Source organism: Papaver somniferum, chromosome 3 (assembly GCF_003573695.1).
Source record: "Papaver somniferum cultivar HN1 chromosome 3, ASM357369v1, whole genome shotgun sequence".
Lineage (NCBI taxonomy): Eukaryota > Viridiplantae > Streptophyta > Magnoliopsida > Ranunculales > Papaveraceae > Papaver > Papaver somniferum.
Genome location: NC_039360.1, coordinates 19273962 through 19295910, shown reverse-complemented (window position 1 = coordinate 19295910; position 21949 = coordinate 19273962). Strand labels below are relative to the sequence as shown.

The 21949-nt window shown below is 36.2% G+C and overlaps 3 protein-coding genes across 3 annotated transcripts; 1 reads left to right on the top strand and 2 right to left on the bottom strand.

The window, feature by feature from the left end:
- Nucleotides 1–3530: 3530 nt before the first annotated feature.
- Nucleotides 3531–6377, top strand: LOC113359102 (putative lipid phosphate phosphatase 3, chloroplastic). Its single transcript, XM_026602789.1, has 2 exons — nucleotides 3531–4344; nucleotides 5933–6377. Exons 1-2 carry the CDS (start codon nucleotides 3531–3533, stop codon nucleotides 6019–6021), a joined length of 903 nt encoding a protein of 300 aa, XP_026458574.1. The 3' UTR covers nucleotides 6022–6377.
- A 1424-nt stretch (nucleotides 6378–7801) lies between these two features.
- LOC113355439 (fatty alcohol:caffeoyl-CoA acyltransferase) lies at nucleotides 7802–9567 on the bottom strand. The gene has a single exon (XM_026598296.1). The coding sequence runs from the start codon at nucleotides 9244–9246 to the stop codon at nucleotides 7891–7893; it is 1356 nt and encodes a 451-aa protein (XP_026454081.1). The 5' UTR covers nucleotides 9247–9567; the 3' UTR covers nucleotides 7802–7890.
- A 6147-nt stretch (nucleotides 9568–15714) lies between these two features.
- LOC113360993 (mRNA turnover protein 4 homolog) lies at nucleotides 15715–18274 on the bottom strand. Its single transcript, XM_026604391.1, has 8 exons — nucleotides 18149–18274; nucleotides 17760–17925; nucleotides 17585–17675; nucleotides 17433–17491; nucleotides 16591–16651; nucleotides 16279–16369; nucleotides 16104–16180; nucleotides 15715–16013 (listed from the first exon to the last, which is right to left on the bottom strand). Exons 1-8 carry the CDS (start codon nucleotides 18174–18176, stop codon nucleotides 15897–15899), a joined length of 690 nt encoding a protein of 229 aa, XP_026460176.1. The 5' UTR covers nucleotides 18177–18274; the 3' UTR covers nucleotides 15715–15896.
- Between the last annotated feature and the right edge of the window lie 3675 nt (nucleotides 18275–21949).

Here is a 21949-nt window from a genome sequence, read left to right as displayed (position 1 = left end):
GTACGCCATATACGTACTGCATAATCATGAACTAAAAATCAACTTCATGTAAAGAAGAATTGATGAAACGATGAATATAACCGAATCAAAGCACATATTTCAGTATTACACTTAGATACTCATGGATCGAACCCAAAAACAGTGGCAAAAATCTGATTAAAACATAATCAAAAGAATTTTATATCAGTACGCCGTATACGTACTGTCAATTCATACACAAAATAAAACTGTAACAAAGCTAAAAACATAAAAGAGTCATGAAAATCGATTTGATCTTCATAATACAATCGAAAAACAAATCAAAAGAAGAAAACAAACAAAATAATCAAAGAAGATGATTAGAAAACATACCTGGAACAAAATATCATATATTTATTGCTGGATCAAACAATCTTAAACAACAACAAATTTATTATTTACGTCTAGATCTGAACTATTTTCATCAAAAACCATCAGTACATCATATATGTACTGATGGTTAATACACAAAAACAAACTAAAAACCCAACAAAATGAAAGTAAAATATCAGATCTACTAACGAAATGTATATAAAACATGATTATCTATCTAGATCCGAACTAAATTGAGATCTCCAACAACAGACTAAGATGAATTGAAAAATCAACATAGGAATCAAATATAAACCAAATACCTTGACTAATTCTTAGCTGATTTTCTTGATCTGTAGGAATCAACAACTTCATATACAGTATCTTATCTCAATTGATTTCGCCATTAGACTGAAAATCAAATCCAAATAGTTTCAAAAAAATATGAGACAACGTCAAAACTAACTAAATCTCGGCTAATGAAACAAGATTGAAATAAATAATCTCGCATTCGACGATTAAAAACCCAAGAATTTTTTCATTCTTCTAGCTGCTCTCCGATTTGGATCTGAGAGATTGAAATGAAAAGAAAAAAAATGAAATGAAATTTAGTTACCCTGTTTTTATATACATGAGGGTGTTTTGGGAATTTAAAAATATGTCTCATGTATCTCGCACATGTATATGACCTGGGAATAAAATTTTAGGTCCAATTTTCTTTTTTCTTTAAAACTTTGGACCTCATGTTACTGGGCTTTTATGGGTGGACCTGCCACTAACTAGTATCACTAAACTAGTACCTATAGGTAATTCCTACATAAAAAAATAGGTCACAACTATTTGTTTTGTAAATTTTTCCCCTTGACATATAAAATAAAAATTATGACGATCATAATCCAAATTGGAACCAAAAATTTTCCCCTTGACATATAAACTCATTATGCTTCAAAAAAAAGAAAAAAAAAAACCCTAGCTCATTCAATATCAGCCTCTGCAAAGCTACCTATAATATAATATTAAAACTTAGAACCCAAAGAATGAAACCTACGGTTAAAAAAAATCACACATTATAATCCATATAAAATAATAGTATCAGGGATTCAAGACCGACAAATTTTATCAATTTTTTGCGAATTAAATTATCGGTTAAATAATAATTATTAATTTATATGTATATATATATATATAAATTATTAATTATATATTCATTTATCCAAACATTGTATAATTCGTGCCACCAAACACTACACCAAAGGATTAACCTCTGTAACGTTGGGATTATAATAGCTTTCCAGATGCATCATCGTGGCTGGTTCTATTATAGTATTTTGGAGGGTTATGAAGTAGGAGAACTAAATCTCGAGAAGATTAATATTTTAGACACGATGTACCTTGTCGTGTCATCTTAAGAAATAGATGTTCGTTCAACCAATGCCACTGCATCAGAGAATTTAAGTCATATGTTAAATGATGAAGGCACTAAAGAAATAAGAAATTTAATCAAAGGATAAAATTATAACAATGGAATGGACGTTGAATACCTTTTGAACTAGAATCAAGAGAATAGTATTTCGTATTTTTGACTGATGAGGAAATAATTGAGAGTATCATGGGAAACGTGAAAAGTGATGATGTGAAATCCGAAGATGAAATTGTAATTATAGAGCCACCTTCACGTAAAAAAGTCATGAAGTTGTGAAGACATTAAATAATTTTTTATTGCATCACCAAACGGCAACACCAAAAGCTCTTTTAATATTAAGAAAAATCCAAGATGATATTCAACGTGGCGTGATATCAATTTCAAGAAAAACCAAGTCAGAATTGAATTATTCTTTACCAAATTAACTAATTTTATGTAAATTAGAGAATTGTTAATTTATATATCGGAAGAGTCCAATAAAAAGTCTAAATATTTTATTAATTTATACATTTAGCGAATTATTAATTTAGCATGTTGTCCCCGACTCGAGAATGGATAAATTTATTAATCGCGGATTAATCTACTGGGGTTCTACTATATCCCATACCAATTTTCCTTTATCTCTGGAAGAAAATCTCTAAAATATTTATATTGCTCATGCATTCATCCATAATATGGATAATGTGATGAAGATGTGTGGTGTGGCGATTGAATTGGAACGTTTCGGTATGAATTTACCTCAAGAGATGAGGGTTGTGTTTATGATGGATAGTTTACCGGAGTCGTGGAGAGAGGCCAAAGATGTGTTTATGAAGACGGTGGAAGATGATGAGAGTGAGAGTAAATTGACCGTGGATTCTCTTTTGCAGTTTGTGAAGAATCATGTGGAGTTGAAGAAGTATTCTGAGAGTCGAAAGAATAACGGCGGGGGTGGTGGTGTTGGTGAAGTGATTGAAGGAGGAGGAGAATCATCCACTAATAATAAGAAGGCAAGAAACTGAAGGAGAGGAAATAACAATGCAGAGACTTGAACTACTGAGCTTAAGCAAAGGTGAGCTGTTACCGAAATTTGCCTGATTGTTTCAATTGTTATTGTTATGAATCCTTGTTTGAGTACCCATTGAATCCTTTTTTCAGGAAGGTTGCTCTGAAAAAGGTTTGGTTTGGAGCAACGGAGGAAAATGTTGGGACTACTAAAGATGTTAGAATTATGCAGTAGAGTTTGTTTGGTTTTAGGTTGAGATAAGTGTAGTATTAATAATGTGTTCTGTTTCTGCTATGACGATGTTTAAGACTGAATTAAGATCATCAATGTAATGTATGTACTATAATTTGAGGTTGGAAATGACATGTTATTGTTTTCTTATTGCATCTCTTTTTGCTCACTATTTTCCGATGAATTTCCTTCTTGGAGTGTTGGGTGCCTAGGAGGTGGTCAGCTGGGTGGTGGTTTCAATGTTTTGGTCACGAGTGTAGTCACCAAAAATTCTCAAGCTGCTGCAAAGTCTTGTAACTTTTTTTTTGCCGCAACACTTGGCCTGGTTATCAGGTGACACATGGTGCAATATCTGTTCCTAGATTGTGAAACTTGTCAAATGCTGGGACAGTTGCTGCAACAGGTGGAGGCTTATAACTCTGTCATGCACCTTACCTCATAAAGCAAGTTTTTTCTCTTTTGGAGTTTGATACCAATATGATTTGTGTCTCTTACTCTCTGTTTATCTTTGCAAACCTTAGATTATTGTACAAGAAGGGTAACTGAAATCTCTTCAAAGTGATGGATGCCCCTCACCATCAAAATGTGCATACTGTAAGATCCCATGGAGCTAGAGTTGCTAGATCACATGTATATGATTGGATAATATTGTTTCTTCTTATGGTGTTATACCTCATCATTTACCTGGTCCATCCATTTCGTCGCTATGTTGGAAGGGATATGATGACTGATCTCAGATTTCCATTGAAAGAAGTCACAGTCAGATTCTGGGTTGTTCCACTATATGCAGTTGTGCTACCTCTCATTATTTTTCTCGGGTTTTATTACAGGAGGAAAGATGTGTACGATCTGCACCATAGTATACTTGGTCTTTTATTCACTGTATTCGCGACCGGAGTCTTAACAGAGGCAACAAAGAATGCAACCGGAAGACCCCGGCCGGATTTCTTTTGGCGCTGTTTTCCGGATGGTCAAGATTTTTATGATCTAGCTGGGGATGTTATTTGCCATGGAAAGGAGAGTATGATTAGAGATGGATATAAAAGTTTTCCAAGTGGCCATGCTTCATGGTCATTTGCTGGCCTAACTTTTCTTTCATTATACTTGGCAGGCAAAATCACTGCATTTGACCAAAGGGGTCATGTTGGGAAATTATGTGTTGTTGTTTTTCCCTTACTGGTTGCATCTGGTGTTGCCATAACTCTTGTAGACGACTATTTTCATCACTGGGTTGATGTGTTTGGTGGAGCTATTCTAGGTCTGATAGTGGCAACAATTTGCTACCTGCAGTTTTTCCCACCTCCATACCATGCTCAAAGTTGGGGACCTTATGCATATTTCCGGATGTTGGAAGAGTTGCGGCGTAGTACTAATGGTGCACGACAGGAACCACGAGGGGAACAGATTAAGACAACAGCACATGATGAGTCTCGGATGTTAGACGAATTGGAAGCGGGTAAGAGATGATCAATTTTGTGATCTCAATCAAGAACACATGAATGCATTGTTGTTATTACTTTACCAAGTTTTTTTTTTGAATCAAATGAACTCATGTATTGTTGTTATCTATGAACTTTTATCAAATTGCGCAAATCAGAACTCAAATCAGTTTTTTAGTTCAACTTCCAGATCAAAAAAGATTTGACTTAATTCGATATTGGATATTCAAGTAGCAGAAAACTTAAAACAAAGAAGACGAACTAATCCGATTCAACTCGTATGATATTTTTAAACACATTCATAGACAGGAAGAATAAGAATTCTTACGAACTTGTTTGTTTGCAGCTGACTCGGCGTCGTCTGAATCCGAGTCAACCTCTGACTCGGACCGAGTCAGCAGTCAGACCGTTTGTTTTCCATTTTGAGTCAGATCTGACTCGACCTCTGACTCAGACATAACCCCTGATTCGGACTCATTTGAGTCAGGTAACAAAATATCCTTGACTCATGGGACCAAACCACTGACTCACTTATTTTTCGAGACAGACGAGTCAGATCTGACTCAAAACAAACATATCGACTCAGATTCAGATGAGTCAGGTGATTTCACTCAGATCCAGATGATTCAGATCCAGACGACTCAGATGAGTCAGGAGTAACCAAACATGGTGGAATCACTCATACTTCCCAGGAGCACTCTTTGGAACTGTAACCGTTACCCTCACTGCGTCTCTCTGCTCATATACCGGCAATAACAGACAGTACCTATTGCTAAGCACCTGTCCGACGTGAACTGGCTTACCCATTCCGAAGTCGACCTTTTCCAGGCCAAGTCTCGACCATTACGAGACTATCAGAACACCCACCGAGTCAGGACACGCACTTGACTCACTCACCATCTCAACTACCGATTTCACCCATCGTATTGTTCACGTACTTGATTCATATTGCATTCACACAGGAAATCCGGTCGGAAAACATATTCATTTTGGAATTCGAATTATATTTTGGCAGCCACCTGACTCGATTATGTCAGGTTTAACAATCCTTTCTACCTGACTCGATTATGTCAGGTTTAACAATCCATTCTGTGTTTTGGTACGACCCAAAAATCCGGAGACCCAAAAATCCGGACTAATTAGCTGATGTTATCAATTTTAAAGGTCTTTTGGGGAGTCTTTGAAAACACAAAAATCCATGCTTTACCAGTATAATATTTTCTAAAAAAACAGTTTAATATTATGCTTGCTTAAAACTTGTCTATCTAGTATAAATTAGAGTTATGATGCTTGTTTTCTATAATATTCATATAGTTGAGTTGGCATTCACAAATCGTCAAAAAATTTACTCTTTTTCTTTCGTTACAGGTTTTGTCGCACGTGGTTTTTCTGACAAGGTTTTAACGAGACAACATTTGCGTGTCCAACACTGTTCCGAGTCTTTACATGCTTATGCAATTTCAGGTTCTTTTTTTTTTGAGTTTTCCGGATACGTTTCTAATTAGCTTAGACCTTAGTAGCCAGGAACGTCCAACCACCTCACGAATCTCATTCGAAATCGCGATTTTGCGTTCCCCACTGAAATTCGTGATGGGAACGCGCTCCTGACATGAAAGAAACGCGCTCCCACTCGGTGAGAAACGTTTCAGTGCAAGAGAAAAAAAAGAAAGGGGAAAAAGCACAGAGAAAAAGAAAGGGAAGAGGAAAGGGGAAAGAAAGTATAGTAGAAGAACAGGAAGAAGAAAGGGTAGAAAGAGAGCAGAGAAAAAAGACCGGGGAAGAAAGAGAGCAGAGAAAAAAGACCGGGGAAGAAAGTACAGAAGAAGCAAGGAAGAAGAAGACGGCTGCATGAAAAATAAGAAGAAGAAAAAATGTTGTTTTGAATTAAAACCCTAGAATTGGCTTGGGTTATTTTTAATTAAGAATGTCTTGTTTTTACCGTGGGTTAAGTTGGAGCCCAAGCCCAATATCTTCCCTATATTCTCTATGCACCAAACTAGCTTCCAAATTCTTGAAGACACAAAAATAAAAAAGAAAATGAACGATAGTGTAGGAAAATTAGTAGTATATCTAATTTTTCTATGAACATAATTTACGCTCCCGATACGTTCCACGAATTTCATTTTTTGAGATTTTCACGAATCCCGTTCCCGACCTCGCTCCCGTTTCCGACCTCGTTCCCGTTCCTGGCTACTAAGGCTTAGACACAATTTCATCAGGGGAGTGTTATAAACATATAAATATGTTAAGAATATCTAGGATGAATTTCGTTTATTACTGGGATGCTCATGTGGAGAAAATGCTGGATACCTTCTTAATGGTGTTTTGTATTGGATTGTTGGTGTTCGGCATACTGAATCTGAATCCTCTGGTGTTATCGTTTCTTTTGATATTTGTAATGAAACGTTCCATGATATGCCATTACCTAACAACTATTCAAATGAGGACCCTTCAATGTCAGAATTGGGTGCGTACTTCGTAGGAATCACAAGGAACATCCTAAGATATGCAAGCATCATGATGATCATCTTGATGTGTGGACAATGAATGATAACACTTGGAGTAAGCTTTCAAATATTACTGCACAACTAACAGATCTCTATTACGGAAGGCCCTTTCAGACTCTTCGGAATGGTGAAATCTTATTTGAAGGTGGACCGAGGGAGGGAGAGGGCCTTGGTTTGATTTCTTATAACCCAAAGCTCGAAAGAGCTAGAGTTTTAAGAATACATGGTTTTCCTGAAGACTTCCAGTTGGTAACTTATATTGGGACTTTAGTTTCAGTAAACTCCGGTACTTATGTTGGCCAACAGCAACAAAGAGGGAGAATAAGAAGAAAGAACAGATGAAGACTGGTGTTTTCGAACAGAAATGGGCGATTGTGGAAGATGATTTTTGGTGATATGTGGCGGGGGATTATTCAAGAACCAGAGTGCATTCAGGCGCATGGTGGTTCACGGCCTTTATAAGATGCACAACCTGAAAAGCTGACATAGTAACTAGTTTACCTTAGTGCAAGCTCCGCCTCGTATAAATAGAAATGGTACTATTCAAAAGGTTGAATGTTACAATCTGGTATGTTTAGGGTAATACCTAGAGTTGAATTATTCTCTAGGTAGTGGATGTTTACGCAGAAAGGCCTGAACTGGGGCAATCGTTCCAGTTGATACTGCTGCCTTTGTCATAATCATCAAACTGACTCTGCAGTTATATTCTTTTATGGTCATCTTTTTTTACTGAATGAGGTTCTTACAGAAATTGGGAATTTGCTATTGCAATACCATGTAAACATTCCACTAGTGTCAGACTGAGAGATCTTGTTATATCTGCAATCCAGTTCTGCGTCCAATTTTATTGTTCTGTCAGAAAATGATGAGATGATGCTGATACTAATACTATAGAATGAGTAAATTTTGATTAATGATGCATCTTATTACAAGTAAAGTCAGCACTAAGCAACAACAAAATCAAACAAATAGCTTTCAGGTGGAATTTGAACAAGGGCTCTTAACTAGGTACTCATACTTCCCAGCAGCACTCTTTGGAACTGCAACCATTACCTTCACTGCATCCCTCTGCTCGTAGACCGGCAAGAACAGACAGTACCTATCGCTAAGCACCGGGCTGATGTGAACTGGCTTACCCATTCCGAAGTCGACCTTTTCCAGGCCAAGTCTCGACCATTGCGAGACTATCAGAACACCCACCGAGTCAGGACACGCACTTGACTCGCTCACCATCTCAACTACCGATTTCACATACTCATCTCCAACTCTCTCTTTAGCTTTCCTAACCAACCAACTTGCCCATCCGATTCCCTTGTCCGTCAACTCGCCAACACTAATTTGTGCGCAGCCAAGAACAAACCCGTTCCCGTAAAACCCTTCAGGTAAATTTGGCTTGATTCGGTTTCTAACGTTCACGCTAAACAGCAATCGTAGCGTCTGTGTCGAGGGTAGTCCTAGTGACATTGCCCAACACCTCCACACATGAGCTGACAAAACTTCAAACGATGTAAATTTCATCTCCTTTTGTGGACAAGTTGATGAAGCGAGTTTCTTCAATCCATTTAGCGATTTCTGATCAAATATAACGGACGTAGGTGTCAACGTTTCTCTTGCGAATCGCGAAACAAACCCACAGAGATCTTGAACTCGGTTAAACTCAGGGTGTGGAATTACTGAACGATTCATAACACGTCTAGGCTTAGCCGGGTTCATCAAATGACGATCCCAGACCGGTTTCACCTTCAAATCGGTGAAACCACGGCACTGACCGGTTGTTAATGAAGCAAAGAAATTCAAGAAATCAGCACTTCCAATACCATCGCAGAGACAGTGGCTGATGCCAACACCAACCGCAGCAGCACCATCAGCAAGCCATGTCAGCTGCACGACGAGCGGCGGGGACCCGCGTAGAAGATCTTCCACGTGTATGGACAATAAGTTCCTCCACTGAGTCGAATGACGTGGAGCTTTGTGGAACTCAGAGATTGAAGTACTATCTGAAACAGCTTCAACAAATGCCGCACCTTGACCTTTACAAACAACTTCAAGATTTGTTGCTCCAGATGATTGTTGCGCCCTGACTCTCCCAGCTAGAGGATAATACGGGACTAATGCGGCACTTAATGCCGCCTTAATACGCGACGTGAACGCGTTCCGGTCGGCGGCGGATTTTGTTCTCGCCGGATTGTTGTATATGAGTAGATACTCAATTGTGAAACGGATGAAGAGCTGAGAATCAAGTGATGAGAGTGGTAGAATGTGTGATGGTGTTGGTGATGATGGTGTTATGTAAACTGCTTCTTTCACTTGAATTTGCGTTGAGCTTGCCATTTTTTTTTAGTAGAAACTCCCCAAAAATGGCAATTGAGTCAAATTCTTTGAGAAATGAGTTGAATTCAAATTGAATTTGGGAAATGAAATATTATGTATTGAATGCGGTGGTGTTGTTGTTGTTGAGACTGGAGAGCGGTGGTAATGGTTTTTATTGAAGGTGGTGGTTATGATAGTGTATGCGGTGAAATGTTTTTTATTTTCTTGTGTATATCTTTATTGAATTAGAGTTGCTGTAGCAAGATTTTGTGCCAGATTCTTTAGGCATCACTTTATGGGGGAAAGAAAACCAAATTAAAATTACGGACGGACGGACACACTGCTTTCTGTCTCTCTTGTATTCTCTTCTTTCTCTTTCATTTATTAGGCGGTGGACGGATCCATATTTGATACCTCTCTTTCTATGTCTCACTGGTTATCCCCGGTCATTATCGGAAAAAATTTCGTACCCACCGTTGAAAATTTTCTCCTCTTGTGGACCGTTGAAATCTTTTCAGATGTATGACTCGGTTTACACGGTATTTAAAATTGTTTTTGACTTCTATTTTTCCAGAAGTTGAAGCCATAACCAAAAATCAGAAGCCAAACTATTTTTCTTCACAAAAAGTTAACTTTTCAATTTCTAGATATCGTTTTGAAATTTGACGGCCAAACTGATTTCTGACTTTTCAATTTCTAGAAGTTGAAAATTTATTTTTCTTGTGGACCGTCGAAATCGTTTATGATGTGCGACTTGGCTTACACTGCTAACTCTGAGTTTTTAAAATTGAGGAAGAATCCCGTCGCACTCTCACACGATTGGAGATATTTGGAGCCGAATTGATAAACTATTTTCCGGCTAAATCTTTACCGTCCGGTGAGCTACAATGACAAAGAGAGATGGATCGGTGGAGCCAATATATATCAAAAAATGCAAGTGATCGAGTACTTTTTGGAGGTACTAGTAAGTGAGTGAAACTTGACAACACATGAGATAAGAGGACCCCAAAAATCTTGAATTAAAAATATTGTCTCTATCATGACACAGTGCTTCCTCTACTCCTCGGATATTCTGCTAGATTTTATAATGTCGATTTAACAAATAGTACACTGTTTCTCACACTAGTCCTTTTCACTGACCCTCTTTTTTACTCCATATCTTTCCTAATTTATTACCGTTACAGAATTAAATTTCACTGTGGGTTGGTTGTACTTTTTAATTTTCCTCTGTTGTGTGATCAAATTCTTATGTCACCATGTTTATTAGTTCGCAGATAGGTGGAGGGACAGTGGAAGCAACTACTGTGGCTGTGGGTGTGATCATCCCAAGTGCAGTGCCTACATCTGTATTGCTAGTATAAGCAACTGTTATAATGATCGGATATGGTTCTAGCTAGAAACAGAAAACATGTGTGTGTGGATAATTAAACGGACCACTTGACTTCACATGGTAATGCTTGTTTAGCATGTGCACCTTGTCACTAGAATTACACAAATGGCTTATGTTGGATGGCTCCTCCATAGTCCATACACGACTGCTATGAGGATCGTCAAATTTCATAGATATCTGATCAGTTCATATAAAACAAGATAATCTTCATCAGTGAATCTATTATGTTGATGTATACACTCGAAATTTGGTAATCTCATGTAGCAGCCTTGAGTTTTAGTTCTCCATGCAAAAACCATTCTGTTTCTTTCTTTGCAAATTGCCAAATGTTTTTCTTTTGTAAGTGATAAGAGATGGCTTGATTTGCTAGAGGTGACCTTATTTTGGACTCACATGGCCTCTTGCATCCAAATTTGTCCTCCTAGCATAGTTTATTGAAATGGATTGGATGGATGATAAATACAACCCTACATGTCACATGGAAAAATGAATATTTGATGGTTCAGATTAGGCAAGGTACTAAATCAAGAATGAGAGTGGATAATAGATTATGTGTTCTTTATCATACAAATTATAATTTATTTATTTTTTTTGCAAAGTGATCAACTTGGGACTTGGGATCATATTCTAAGTTTTTGGGTACCATTAAATAAATTTTAGAAAAATGAAATATTCTTCTAAAATCTTTTGGAATCGATAATTTAATTTAATCCAAAAGAAACAAAAAATAATGGAAGTGGTAGTAAATCCCATTACTTAGAGCATCACAAGCACTTGAAATTGGTCGCTCTAAAACTAACCTTATGCTCTTTTCATCGACCATTCTTGGTAAAAAAAGAAAACTTGGTATCTGATGTCTGTCAACAACGCTAGAGATTCCTATGTCATATCTTACTCCACCTAAAAAAAGAAAATGTTCATATGATCTATACTATTAAACTAGGAATAGAAATACAGTGGATTCCACAATCTTTATGTGTAGAAAAGGTTGAGAAAGGTCGCCGCTTCGAGGATGATGTTTATGATCAGCGATGAACTTAAGATTGTTTTGTTATATAAGAACTTAATAACTCTGGTAAAATTTAATAGCTCCGTGTGACGCTCAAGATAAGAACAATTAGATAGGTGGTTATACTTTTAAGATAAACATAAACTTGATATGGTTTTTTCCTTTTAGGTGGTGGATATGCTCATGAATATCTACTTTTCTTCTCTCCGATGTCTTTCCAGAGCTTATCTTTGTCTTTCGAACGTTTCTATGTCTAGATAAAGCGTGAAGAAAAACACAGTCAAATCAAACAATGAAAAGAAGAGAAACCAATGTACATAAAATAACATTTGGATATGAGATCATGAGAACTTGCATATATATATATATATATATACATTGTTGCTTAGGCTTTAGCTGGAAAGGAGCACATAGAGACAGTAATCTATCTATAGGGCAGCATTTTTACATGCACATGGCTAGGTAGGTCTGGTTCATTCATGCTGCAAGGGAATCAATAGGTGTTTGATTGTGTTTGTTTTATAGAGGACAACTAGTACTTTAACATATCAAAGTTTACAGGGTATCCTAGTGCATATATCTTAGATCGAACTTACCTACCTTGATCATATCAAAATCAGTAAAGAAGAAGATATTTATGCTTGGCCATAGCTTAGAATCTACACATGTTTTTGTTGGAGAAAATTTTACTTGGTTGGTTATCTCCCGTGATTGCATAACCAATGTCGTCCATTTCTTACATTTCCACGTGGTTAGAAAATCTTTTGATGCAGATAGATTCATTCTCTCAAGTGGAAAAACATCAATAATTTTTAACCACTTTAACCACCCGGAAATTGCGTGGATAATTTTCCAACATTGTTAATGGATACCAGTTTATTAGAGAGGGTAAAAACCACATGAAATTTACCAGTACCGAGTAAAAACCACCGTTCTATTATACGAAGTTTGGTAACCTCTCGTAACAACCTCCTCGAGGGTCCCAAGGATTTGATACCCTGATAATGGATCAATTTTCTTTTTTTTTCTTTTTCTTAGAGACATTTGACGTGAGATTTGGGTAATAGAGGTTAGACAAATGTATATAATGATGAAAATAAGACAAAGCAGGTACGTAGATTGACTGATTAATTGGGCTTTGTTTTGAAAAGATTATGGCACTAAACAAGAATCCCCCCTTTAATGTGCATGGAAAAATGGAACCAGGGATAGTGATGTGCATTTGGTATTCATCTGTTTACGACTTGATTTCAACATCAAACTACAGATTACGTATAGTCATGTGTATTATTGCCACAAAGTGCGGATGCAAATTATAATATGGACTTATGGGTACCTAATGTTGGCATCACTCTGTTGTAGTCTAGACTCTTTGGAGAATATGTCGTGTTGTTGATGAAAAACTTAGATTTTTATATATCATTATTACTCGGTTTCAAAAAGACAGGCTGGTTTCATATATAAATAACACACAAAATCAACCTATCTTTTTGGAAAGGAGAGATTATATTTAACTAATCAAAAATAAATAAAAATAAAAGTCTTTCTTAAAGACTATGAATTATGAAACATCTATTCAGAAAATCGGTGTAACCCCCCAAATGTTCATGCCATCCATTGTGACGCAAAATGTACTCCATAATACAGATTGGCAGAATTTGGGCCAAGAGATGTACTATGGGTTATATCTCTACCAAGATTTGCATCCAAAACTTTAAAGAGGACGCTTCAAATTCTTTGCTGAGAATTTCAGTAAGCCAAAAATAAAAGAAGGTTGTTTTTAGGCATACCTAAATCTTTCTAGGCATACTGAATAAAGACAAAAAAGGATGTCAAATAACAAAATCAGAAATCCTCTTAACCAAAACTTTTTATAATGGCAAATCTGTCCTTTGTGAGATTTTTTTTTCTTGATTCAATGGAGGATGAGGAGGGTCATTCTTCATCTAAAAAACCTAGGAAAATACATATCAACTACAACAATGATCCAGAAATGGCTGATTTCTCAGATTATGAGAATGATTTTACACAAACTCAAACTCAAGACGATGATTTTTATGAGCCAAATCCAGATGATAAATACATAGATGAGTGACCCAATGCTTCTAACACACATGTACACTTCTATTTTATGTTTAATCTCACTTTTGTAGCTTGAAATAATCAACAAATTGTATTTTTCATCATAGTTCGGCGAACCAGGACTATGTTCGGCTTAAAAATATAAGCCGAACCCACTAAATTGATGAACAATTCGGCTAGCTGAATTTGTTAACGTTATACGCCGAACCTTCATTTTCTAACTTCCAACCTATTTGCAAGATCCTAGTTCGGCTTATATTAAAGTCTAATAACAAGCCGAACCTATTCCTGAGAGTAAGGTTCGGTTTTCACTCTAAATATCGTATCAGCCGAACTATATATTTTTCCAAGTTCGTCTCATATTCAAAAAATCACATCAGCCGCACATGATACTGATTTTCCATGAAACACTTAAATTCATACACATTTAGCGGTTAGGCTTTTTATTACATATGTTTTCTATTGTGCAGCCTTTTCATAGGATGAACCAAACAAAAAAAGTGGAAATTACTAAAAGTGTTAAGAAAGTGAAGTCTAATGATGGAGAATACCAAGGTCCATATTTAAATCATTAAAATCAATGAGATCTTATCTTCAACTTCAAGAGAATGAAAAGACAAACACAACGCAAAAATAATGAGGTCATTCCGACATCGGACGAAAAAGTTATGGCCAAAACAAGATCGAAAAACTTGAGTGTGCAAAGAGAAGGTTCGGCTAGAGCCTGCAAATCAATATTTTCGAAGTGCTTACAGAGAGAGGTTCGGCTTGAAAGTGATCTAATCGAGTCAGCCGAACCTGATAACCACCTGGGGTAAATTTCACTTCTCAGGTTCGGCCGGGAAGGTTTGCAAGGTATTAGCCGAACCTGACACTGTTCTGGGACGTATTCAATACACATTTTGGGGTTCGGCTAAAAATTGACATTTACGGTTTAGGCGAACTTTTCATAGACACTTTCAAGGTGAAATTTCAAGAACAGTTCGGCTCAAAACTCAACTCAACTATCAGCCGAACCCGCTACTGTAACCGTCAAAAACCCTAAGTTTTTAGCAATTTAACCCATTCAATCCATGAAAAACAACAAATAAAAGATTGGGTTTGTAGGGAATACCTTCTAATCCTCATTCGCACTATTTGGAGCTTTAAATGGTTGAATTTCCGATTCAATTTCTGGTTCAATTATAGTTTTTACACCTTCATTTTCAATTGGTTCTTCTTCTTTAATTCATGGATTGGAAGAGGATTTAGAACACCTGACGTTTGCTTTTTTCTTTGTAAGATCCATTAGATAGTTCAATTTAACTGATGATCGAATTTTCACGAATCGATAATTAATTACGACGATGAAAAAAAATGAGAGAAAAGGAAGGTGGTTTGGCCGGAGGAAGAAGAGATGTTTAGGATAGTTTATTTTTTGATTTTAGGTTCAAGGGTATATAGGTAATTGAACTACCCAATAGACACCGCTTATAAGGTCACCTAGGATGGGAAAATTATTTTGTATGCCTTGAAAGTTTTTGGTATGCCTAAAAACAGCCTTCAAATAAAATAGCAAAAATGCAAATTTTTCCAGAAGTTTATATACTATAGCAGTAATTTGGACCTTCAAAATCTCAAAAGTAAATGCAAGTTGCATTCTGGAACCCAAAAGATGGCACAATTCTAAATTTTACCAGACCTAATAGCAGTATAAGTTGCATTTAATGAGTAAATGGGTAAAAATTATGAAGCACTATAAATTGCATTCGCCCGTTGGATCCACCATAGAAACTCAAGTATAGGGAACAACAAGTTTCGACCTTAGCTAAGAGACAGTCTTATAACCGAACACATTACAGTACAAAACTCTAGATGCTTCAATACAACAAAAACATTCCTTCCCGAAGAAAACCCAGTGTAAGTCTGAAAAAAGCTAAGGTTGTTTTCTCATAGCAAAATATAGGGATCCATTGGTTGTCACCACTGGTGCAACATAGGATGAGTGTGCATATCACAGAGCAATGACTGAAAAAAAAATGGAGCTGAATCCCTTCTTTTTCGTAACCAAAAATTAGTAGCTCATAGATAGATATCAGGGAAGTCCACAGAAACGCAGTAAATCTCTATGCTCACATGCAAAATTGTATAGAAAGATAAAATATTACATAAGGTTTGTGAAACTGATGTCAATATATCGGATAAACTAGTTTATGAAGATTCAATATCTGATAGTTCCAAACCTTCTTTCAGAACTTCAAAATCCTCAGGACTCCAGCGACAGATTACGTGAAGGCGAAATGTAGCCATCTTGTTCCCAAGCAAGCGCTGCAGCATAATACAAGATCCAGTAAAAAAAATAGTCGAAAAGATAGTTTATCCGAGAGGCTCTTAAATAGAATATACAGAATAACTAACCAGAATTCGAGATGCTTCCGGTGATAAAGGTTTTCCTTCTTCACAAACAACAAAGTCAGAGACGAGCTCTATCACACCTGCAGAGTAAAATGTACAGATAGTGCCAACATTAAAACTGCTTAACTTATTGTGACAGAAATATGATCCAAGAACTATAAAAAGAAACAGAACCCACCTTTGTTCAGTCGGACAGGCATCCCTTGCTTACGTAAAAATGGTTCCATTTCATGTGAAAACTGCTCTAGAGGACCTTCCTGAAGCTCCACCTGAAACAGAAGAAAAGACAAAGCTCAAGTTTAAAACCAGCTGTTGACTGACACATACAATTAAGTTAAACCTAAATATTGGCTGCAAAAGCCTATAAGTGAATTTTGAATTTGCAATACACCGCAGAACATAGACATCTAATGCCTCACTAGTTAATAACCATTGCCAATAGTCTCCAGGACGAAACAACCTACTTAACCACCACACAGATTCTACTAACCTTTTCAGTTGATGTAGTACCAGTCCTTGCAAAGTCGTGTTCTTCAAATTCCGCAAACAACCTGTAAAGGAATCATCTTAGTAAAAAGATTGCCAAAGCATACTAATATAATATTGCAGATAATATCCTTCTTTTCGGAACTTTGGACAATCAGACTTTAGAGTCCCTAAAACAATATCCTTTCCATCTATGCTAATTGGTCAACATGCCAATCTCCATAAGTCTGTGGTGTTCTTTAGTGATGGTGTGCCTATTGATAGATAAGATGAAATGGCTGTTGTTCTCGGTGTTCAGAAAATGAGTAATAACAATAAATATCTTGGATATCAACTGCTGACACCTACTCACATAAATGATTCTTATGATTTTCAGATTGAGAAATTTGAGACTAAGATGGCTGGTTGGAGAACTTCCTCAACCGTGCTGGCAGAACAACGCTTATTAAACATATTCTTGGTCTCATACCACCATCCTACATACCTACTGCTAAAGTGCCTAAAGGTGTCATCAATAAATTAGACAGATTTATGAGAAACTTCTGGTGAGGACATGCAAATGACAAGAAGAAAATGCATTTCATCAAGTAGAAAAAAAAATCCTGAACAGAAATGTTGATGGATTAGTTAAGTCTTAATAGAGCTCAGATTGACAAAGATCATACATGTGAATGCCTTTAAAGTTTGTCAGTTTAGGAGTGCTTGTGATGCCAATTCAATTCGTGATAACAAAATTGCTATATCCCATAAAATTTTACCAGTACTAAACCGTTGTGCAAACACAATTGGGGGAGATGAAACTTATAAGGTGTTGCGCTACACTGATCCAGTCAATTAAAATCGTACCTCATAATCTCCTCCTTTGGCAGGTTAGTGAAACAAAGACCAGCATCTCCATGTAAAAGCTGAAATAAATCAAAACACTCCCCATTAGAAGTGAACTGAAAACAGAAATTTAAAAGTCTAGCACATACTCAAGGTCTAATCATTATAAATACCTTAGAAACTTTATGAAGCCCAGGTCTTATTTCATCGGAAACAGATCGCCCCAACGAAATCTGCATAACTTTATTCGATCCAAGAAAGAATCTGCACACAATTAATCATACATTAGGCACTGAATGACATTGTCACACCAAATCTACACACACCCAAGTACAAAAATTAGTATACCTGCTAGAAGATTTGAGCTGTTCTCTGAACTCTTTGAACTTAAGATTTCTCATATTTTCAAAAGAGAAAACATAAATGGAATTGTAATCTTCAACTGCTTTCCTTATTGATTCAACAATTTTCTCTTTCTGTTCTCTTCCTTTCTTCTTTGTCTTTGATAATGTAACTGTATGTATGTAAATCCATAACATAACAAAAATTAAAAAAAAACAATAATAATAATAACAACAATTAAAAATTTGTGGGGGGTTTTTCATTGTAACCTCATAACCATAACAAGAAGAAAAAACCCAGAATGAAAAACATGGCATAAACTAGTGATTTTGTGAATTTATGAATGTAAACTTGAATACTGAGTTTGAATGGTAGGAGTAATAGAGAGAACTAACCTGGTCTGTTACGTTTAGACTTAGGCATCTTGGTGGTGAGAAGGAAGGCAGGGGATTGAAGGCGGCTCTCTCTGTATCTCTTCTTCTTTGCTGCTGCTTAAACCCTCTCCGTCTCTCTCTCTCTGCTCAAAAGGATTGTATTTTAGGTATAGCCAGTTTATTTTATGAGTTTGATGTGGCACGGCCTTATTGAGTGTGACTGGTTCTACCCACGTTGGACCATATCAGTTATGGGCTAGATCGATCCGCTTAATCAATTAACTCTGTGACACACACACACATGAATAAAAATGAAGTATAAACCCAAGGGGTTCACATCGTAAAATGAGTGAGTGAGTATGCTTAGACACTTAAAGCAACTGCAATGGTGCGAGTATAATTAAAAAACAAAAATCAAAAAAAATAAAACTAAAAATAATGATTTTTTACGTGCTATTACGCTACGGTGCATGAACAAAATTTGGTCGAGCGCAAATCATACCCCCGCCTAGTTCAAACGTACTTTATACTTTCGCTTGTTATCGAACGAACTTTATAACCCCGTCCTTCTTTATATTTGACCATGATTGAAACGGATGTATAACATCCGCCCCACCATCAAACAGACTTTTAAACTGCGCCCGGATTACGTGCGCAGTTTATACATCTGTCCCACTCCAAACAAATTTTTAATCTGCATCTGCTATCGAGCGTATTTTAAACTTCCCCTCGACCAAATATTTTTTTGGTAGGATTTGAGACCAAATATAGTCTGATATTTGGTTTTACTCCAGTTTTTTATCTTTACTACGTTCCACTATGATAGGTTTGTGGACCAAAATTTTAATTATGGTCGTCCATTGTGGACGCTCTTAGGTCATTAAATCAAACCAAATCACTTAGAAACTTAGGACATTAAATCAAACCAAATCAATACCATTTTTTTTTATTAAACTCATTTTCTCCCGCAATTCCCTACATGAATGAAATTTCGGTAAAAAACCGAAAAAAAATCAAAAAGCGAAAGATACCATATAGACAAACACGTACATAAGGTCGTGAACCTTTACTTAGTGATAAGTTACCGTAATTACTTGCTAGAGACAATGAACGCGATGTCTTCAACTGTAAGCATTTGGTGCAATTTGCGGTAACAACCGCGCATGATATCCTCCTGGTGTTGCTAAGTTCATGTTGTTATGTCCATTTTTTGCCCTGGACATATCCATTTATCAGAATGCTATAGAAAATCAAAGCTCATATTCTCATAGGAAGCGTCACATTTCCTCATTCAAATAGGTGAATTCTATCAAAAGTGTTATTGTTACACCACTACAATCTTAAATTGAAACTATACAACTCATTAAGGTCTCATCCTTCACTTGTAGTCACAATATCACAACAATGCATTATAAGGAGGGACAAATAATGTAACTCTCTTGATAGTGCATACCTTTAATCACCATAAATTAGTTGTCTCATTCGAAAGCTTGATCTCGGGTTCTCCAGACAACAAGGTTGAGTATTTTTTCATGGAAATTTTGTTTTATGAGCTTAATTCCCATCCCCATCGATGCAACATTAACTATCTCTTTAAGAAAACCTTTCGTCAAAAGGCATGTGATATTCTCATTGGACCTCGTCCAATCAATGGGAATAACGCTTGTTGAGACTAATTGTTTCAAAGAATTGTGTCTTATACGTATATGTATAGACTTCCTAGTATACATGCTAGTCTTATCTCTACCTATTGCAGCTTTGTTGTTACAATGTATAGGTATAGTCGGCACATGCCTATACCAGAGAAGAATGTCTTCTAAATAGCATCTTAGTCATTCGACCTCCTTTTCTTTTTTATCTAACGCAATAAACTCTGATTCTATAGTGGAACGAGCTATACATGTCTGTTTGAAATATTTCAAAGATACAAACACGCTTGTTAGAGTGAATAGATATCCACTAGGAGACTTAAACTCCCCCGAGTCTTCTACCCAGTTTGCATCGTAAAATCCCACAAGGATGACAAGATACCCTTTGTTATTCAAACAAGAGGTCATTTTGTACTTCAAGTAACTCAACGCTCTGATAAGTGCATCCCAATGTATCTGCTCTGGATTACAAGTATACCTTCTTAACCTACTCAAAGCATAACCAATGTCTGGTCTCATATTATTCATCAAGTACATCATATTTCCTATGACTTCAACCTACTCCTCCACCCTTATTTTCTTGATATTATAAGAAGATGGGATAATATTTTCTATGTATTCCATCTTTATAATATTTTTTATGTATTGTTGAACTTAAAAGTTATTTTCATGTAATTTAACATAACCGATTTTTGAGTGACGAATCAGTATCTCAAAAGCGAATTATATACGTACATATCCATTTCGAATTACCGCTGGCCACATTTTTTGACCTAATTTGACATTTACGAATCCGTATAATACACGTACTTTTGCTGTTAAGCAAGCTTGTCAAATTCTGAATTGCTAACTGGGTGCTGAACTACGTACCAATAGTCGGGGGGTCTACACTTTTGAGTTTGAAAAGGTTATATTTAGAATTTTGCTTAACCAACTCACGTTCATTTATAAAAGGTTAAATTTTCTTAATCACCTCGTCAATTTTTCCCAACTTACGTTTAACTTCCACAGCAACATGAATCCCCCACATGACCTCCTTATCATCACTTCTAGAGGTAACATTATTTAGTGGTAGTTTGCTAAAGTAGGTGTTATCATAGTATAATAATCCACACTCAATATTAATCGCAGTTTATTGTCCTTATCTTTTTGACAGATCCAACAATTTTTCCCCATTATATGTTGGCAAAACGAAAATGATTAATATATATACCGAGAGGAAACCCTAGATATAATCCCGACTGAGATAATGATGGGACCCACTTCATCCTTTTATGATCCAAATGTTAAGAATGCTCCCCTCTCAACCACACGATCTCTTTTTAGGAGAATAGTCGGGATTTTTCTTTGTCAACTTAAAATAGTTCTGGGTAAAAAAAAAATCACATCATTCAACAACAAATTCATTTACTTGGTCCTTAAAAGATATGACTGAAATCAACTTCGGTAACTTTGGATAGATCTACAGAAACAGTAATACAATCCTTAAATCAAAGTTTGTGGGTAGTATTAATAAACATAAGATAATGAGAACTAGAATAATAACTTAGAATAATAACTTAGAATCCTATTACTGGGCTGCACTACAACTAAGTTTTTGGGTATGCACTAGGTCATGAAGTAGTAATTCTTATCACCCTTTATCCAACTATTTTCTATAATGACTTAACTATCCCTGATTAGATTAGTGTTAATCAGGGCGATTAACTAAACTAATTATGATCAGTGTATAGATTAGGATTAATCATTCGACTAATTTTCTGGAAATCAAAAAAAATCATCAAAATTATTTTCTCTCTTTATTTTTGTTTGATTTGGTAGATGATTTTGAAGATTTTTTTAAAATTTTATGAAAATAAACCACCTAATATAATGAAGCATATCCTCAAAGTTCTCAGGGGAAAGCTCATATTTTGAGGATTTTGTAGATCCAATCGGTTTAAATCCATCAAAAATCTGTTATTTTATTTTTTTGCAATTACGACTGGGAAATATTGTCGAACCAACCGTAATTGGTAATTTACAGCTCGGAATTGAGGCAACCTCCAATTTAGGTTACTTTCACGGTTGGGAAATGAAGAACTTCCAACCAAAAGTGTTTGTTTTTTGTAGTAATTATTAAAAATTGTCTCGACTAGGTCTTCCAAGTTGAAACAAGCACGTTCGGGGGGGG